The 4,776-nt window shown below is 38.2% G+C and overlaps 1 protein-coding gene across 4 annotated transcripts; it reads right to left on the bottom strand.

The window, feature by feature from the left end:
- Positions 1–4,776, bottom strand: dusp12 (dual specificity phosphatase 12). 4 transcript variants are annotated; one of them, XM_067474126.1, is made up of 8 exons: positions 4,555–4,776; positions 3,731–4,007; positions 3,488–3,601; positions 3,143–3,261; positions 2,954–3,041; positions 2,610–2,701; positions 817–896; positions 1–389 (listed from the first exon to the last, which is right to left on the bottom strand). In XM_067474126.1, the coding sequence occupies exons 2-8, from the start codon at positions 3,991–3,993 to the stop codon at positions 246–248; spliced, it is 900 nt and encodes a 299-aa protein (XP_067330227.1). In that variant the 5' UTR covers positions 3,994–4,007; positions 4,555–4,776; the 3' UTR covers positions 1–245. The 4 variants fall into 4 exon arrangements, with proteins under 4 accessions (XP_067330227.1, XP_067330229.1, XP_067330230.1 ...); XM_067474128.1 differs by having other exon boundaries at positions 3,731–4,001; XM_067474129.1 differs by having other exon boundaries at positions 3,731–3,995.

The raw sequence follows: 4,776 nt of genomic DNA, 5'->3' as shown, positions 1-4,776 counted from the left end.
TTTTGATATGTACAGGTAGGGTTTTATTTACATAGAAAATTTGTCACGTTATACTTACATGATAACGATGGAACTGACATCAACTCCATTGAAACTTAGCTGTGGTATAAAAAAATGCACCTTTTTTGTTTAAGTTTATAAACTGTAGATGAATAGTTTACAGATTGTAACATCACTGGTTAATTTTTTAGTCTGTGAAGACTAAAAAAAAAAAAAAAAAACTGAAGACTAAAACTATTTGTGTGTCATTTTTGTAAGTTGAGCTGTCGGATCTCATCCACTCGGTTGCGGTGCAGCTGGAAGGCAGGAGTGACCCAGCGACCACATGAACACTGATCTCCACACCAGCTGAATGAGCCCAGCTTTGAGGTACACTTAGGACACAGCAGCTACACACAGACACACCCACACACAAAGAGAGAGGAGGTAAGTAGCACACAGTAATTTTGAGATGGTGAAGTCATTATAGTTAACATTCATGTTTGTGTGAAGCCTGAACCAAATGCTTCTATACTGAGCTCTGCTATAGGGATTCAGACAACCACTTTTTCTACAAATAAATGTATGTATGTATGTGATATAGCAAGAGAGACGTTTTGATTTGTTTTTGTCAATTGTTAATCAAAATCCTAACCTAACCTTCTTCATGACTCACCAAATTACACAATAGTCAAAAGTTAAATGCTCCCACAATGCGTCCATTCATTTCTAGGGTAAAGACTTGTCTGTTGGAAAGAATGTAAGTCATTCATACTTCCATCATAAACATGATGGTGTGTGTGTGTGTGTGTGTGTGTGTGGGTGTGGGTGTGTTACCTGTCCATCCATCACTCCAAGTAAAGCTGGCTCCATCCACTGCACTGGTTCAATGAAGTAAGATGTACACTGGACTTCTCCTAGACAACATATTTTAATTCATTAGGAGTTCATTCAGGAGTTGTGCTTGGACATTCGCTTTAAAGCTTGACACAAAAAGCAGATATAAAAAGCTATTGTTAGATTATAAACAAACAGTCCCATGACCTCAATTTCACCAGCACTAAATTTCCAATGTGTGAATTTGAATTAGTGGATTTACCTCTTATACAAACATATTTTTTCTTATAGTGACCTGGTTTATCTAGTGAGCACAAATAATAAACTGAACAAGGCTGGATAAGGTAAGGTAAAGATAAGTGAGAATATGAGTCTCCGTGTTTGGCATGATGATGTTTAATGTACTGGACAGCCTCTGTAGTCTCGGTCAGCCACTTGTTAGCAATCATCTATTACAAGACATTTAAAAAGTTAAAGATAGCATAAGGGGGCATTAAATTGTGTAAGCAATAATAAGTAATTTAAACTCTGATTCCCAGAACTTGTTGTTGTAATTTGTTTGTCTTAACACTAGGGTGCCATGAGACTGTGAGAGAAATTTCGAAGCCTAAGTAACACTGTTTCACTGTTTTCACACTTCTAGCAGACCCAGAATCAAACTTGCACCAGTGCTTCCTCACCTTTTGCTCCCCAGCAAGACATCCTGTCTCTGGCTGCACAAAGAAGTGTGTTAGCTAGATAACAACCATAAAACTACCTACATCTGAACAGTTGCTTCCTAGCAGGGAACCCACGGGAACCAGTACAGATGATCAGTCTCAAAGACTTAAAAGACATTGAAGACAAAAGGACAAAGTGACAAGAACTTGCTAATTAGACTCTTGACCACATTGTATGAAAGTTGATTTGCATTTACTCATCCATTTGTTCTTTGTGTAAACCCAGCTGTTGAGCTAAATGTATAAAACGCTGAACAACCTATACAGCAGGGTCAAATCTGATTTGGCCCACTCTAGAGTGCAGTTCTGCTCCGTTGCATGTTTTTCTACATTTTGCTAATTAAATTCACCATAACTATTCACTTGGGAGTGGCCTTTTGCCTCTTGGACAGTCGCTGTCAGTCACTGCTCCCCAAAGCTACAGCCAGTCTGAATGTTGCTTATTTTTGAATCAGAGATTGAGAACTGTCAGGAGTCTCAACTGTGAGAATAAATGATGCTGATTTTCTTAAAATAAAAAATAAAAACATGTAATTGTCCTAATCTACAATTTAAATCTTCTGTGATAATATTAAAACATGGTTTTGTAGTTATAAGTCTGTAAGTGGAACTGTACTATGGGAATAGTCTTTCAACCAAAGTTCACACATTTACCCCTCAACCTAATGAGGACACCGGTTATAGATCAGGGACATTCTGATGTAGATTTTCTTTCAATAATCTTTTTGAGAGGGCAGAGATCTAAAGGCTTAAAAATGTAAGAAATTAAGATTTAATTATGAGGTCTACATATAAAAATTATTTTAAAATCTTATTTAAAATATTTGTTGGTAATTTACATACCTAAGAAATACTTTATTTTTTATTTTAATGCTTACTTTGTTAATCGTATCGAACCCTGAGCTCTGTATTGTGTATCAAGGAGATTTGTGAGCCTGCTGTATTGTTAAACCCTTATTGTCAAAACACTGACATGCTTCTTTGCGGTCTCTGCTTCTCCTTGAAAGCACCTTTGTTTAAGAAACCTCTGGACTCAGAGAATAAGCTACAGTACTTTGTATTTGCTCTTCTTACCAGTAAGGTTACTGGACTTCTTGTGAGCAAAGGATGATGATCCCTCTCCTACTGGGTGACTGAGAATACTGGAGCCACGAAAAAGCGCTCGCCTGCAGAAAGTGAAGGATAAGTCGGAAGTTGATAAACTGTTGAGCTACTCCTTAACATAGCAATAATAAAAGAATTTATAAAGCGATTTATTGTGAAAAATATTATTTACTGCAGACAGCAACAGGTGTTCTCTTTGCTGCTGGCATCAAACTTCAAGCAAAGACAAAAAAGCTCTGACTGTTTTTATATGACATATATTTATCATTATTGTCTCTCTACTCTGCCACTCTATAACTGCTGCCAACTTTCACCTGCATTTCCTGCAGCGATAGGATACTTCAGGTGAGCTGCAGTGGGCTGGGTCAACAGCAAACAGCTCTCTGGGAACCTGCTGCAACTCTGCACACACACAAAATTGGAAAACAAATGTTGGAAATGTATACACAGATATTAAGTGTATGTTGGCTACTAATTACTGTATATAGTAGTCATGTGTTTACCAGGGTACTTCTCAGCAAGCTTGCTCAATCTGTACTGTTTGTACAGAGGACTGGAGGTGTCCACTTCACACTTCATGGTTTCATACAGACACAGCTGTTCTTCAAACCCTCTGTTGACCCTGAAACACACCCACTAGCTATTAACTAATCTGCATCCATGTTACACCACACTTTAAAAAAAAGGTAATTTCGTTCAAATGTCAAAATTCTCCCCTGTCTCTAATGGTATCTAGCTTCACAGATCATGTAAAATAATAAATAACCCCATACACACTACAGACAAATACTGACATTTTGTGCCAGTTGTTGTATTTATTATAAATTCCAGGACCAGCACACACTTACTCTACATCTGGCTTGATGCTCTTCAGTCTTTGGTAAGCTTCACTAAAGCCCATCTGGTACCTCTTCATTAAATAAGCAGTCACAATAGTGGCACTGCGACTCCGACCAGCCTGGCTGACAAACACACACACACTAAATGATCAGAAGGGTAAATGGAAAATACATCATGTGATACAAGTGACACGACAAGGCATCAAACTAACTGAGAACTGCCATGGCCACCCACTGACCTCTAACCCTTACCAGTGAACAAAAGCAGCATGGCCTCCATCTACAGCCTCCGCAATGAACAAGAAGCATTCACCCATATGACTTAGGAGGTCTGAGGTCTCTTCATCCAAAACTTTGACCCATTTCCTGCGAAAGTTGCCATCATCAGGAAGCAGAGGGGTGGGATCAACAGAGTCCACTGACAGAATATGAGTTACAGCTGCATTGGCCAGTGCCTGCTTGTCACTGAGATCAGCAGCAGTGCCGATGAACAGACCAGGGTCCACCAGGAGCATAGCTGCAACTGACACTTTTTCATAAGCAAAACAAACACAGACATGGTAATCTGATCTCATGTACAAGATTTATTTGAAAATTATAAAAACATTTTGAACCTAAGAGAAAGTTTATTTTCCAGAATACTGTATTCCACTGTTTTGATAACCTTGGTTTGAAAAGGAGAACCAAGGAAAATACATAATACCAAACATGTCAATCTATAAATACACGAACGGTGTGGACTGTATGTGTGAAATGCGCTGCATTTAATGAGGCTTATTAGAGTTTAGTTTACATTTTCTTCTGTGTTTTAATTATTTTTTTAATTCTTAACAAGGACGTCTACGCCTTCCTGGCATCTATCGTAGCGCTCTACTGTTGCAAAGTAAGAATTCTTTTTTTTAGTAAATAAAGAAGACTAAATGTAACGTTATGGTGTTTTATTTAGGCTTAACGTAAACGTTACATTTCTTGGATCAAACCTTTGACTTCTTCCAACCCCCGGGTGAACCCAGCTCAGATTTATGTTCATTTTGTCCTGAACAACACGAGAATACAGTAACGTTTAGTTAACTCACCTCAGCTTAGCTTCGCCTGACAGTTGTTTTTAGCCCTCGCGCTGAAACCTGTTCTTCCGATTTTTAACCGCTTTACCATATGATAAACTGCTTACTGAACAGTGGAATAACTATAAAATACACAGTTAGGACTTTTAAAAACAGTAACTCAGTGAACGTGTAACTATTGAAGTCTTTGGTTCGTCTTTTAAACTGTCCGACCAGAAGTCTTTGGTAGGGCTT

The sequence above is a fragment of the Channa argus genome, chromosome 14 (genome assembly GCF_033026475.1).
Source record: "Channa argus isolate prfri chromosome 14, Channa argus male v1.0, whole genome shotgun sequence".
Classification (NCBI taxonomy): Eukaryota; Metazoa; Chordata; class Actinopteri; order Anabantiformes; family Channidae; genus Channa; species Channa argus.
This window is presented reverse-complemented; position numbering and strand designations above follow the sequence as displayed.

Bases quoted from the DNA above. Each gene is read 5' to 3' on its own strand.
- dusp12 (XM_067474126.1), bottom strand. From the start codon at position 3,993: ATGCTCCTGGTGGACCCTGGTCTGTTCATCGGCACTGCTGCTGATCTC. The intron at 897-2,609 runs GTAAGAAGAGCA...TATGTTGTCTAG, and splicing joins GAAGTCCAGTAACCTTACTG to GAGAAGTCCAGTGTACATCT. The intron at 390-816 runs GTAACACACCCA...GTCTGTGTGTAG, and splicing joins TTGGAGTGATGGATGGACAG to CTGCTGTGTCCTAAGTGTAC.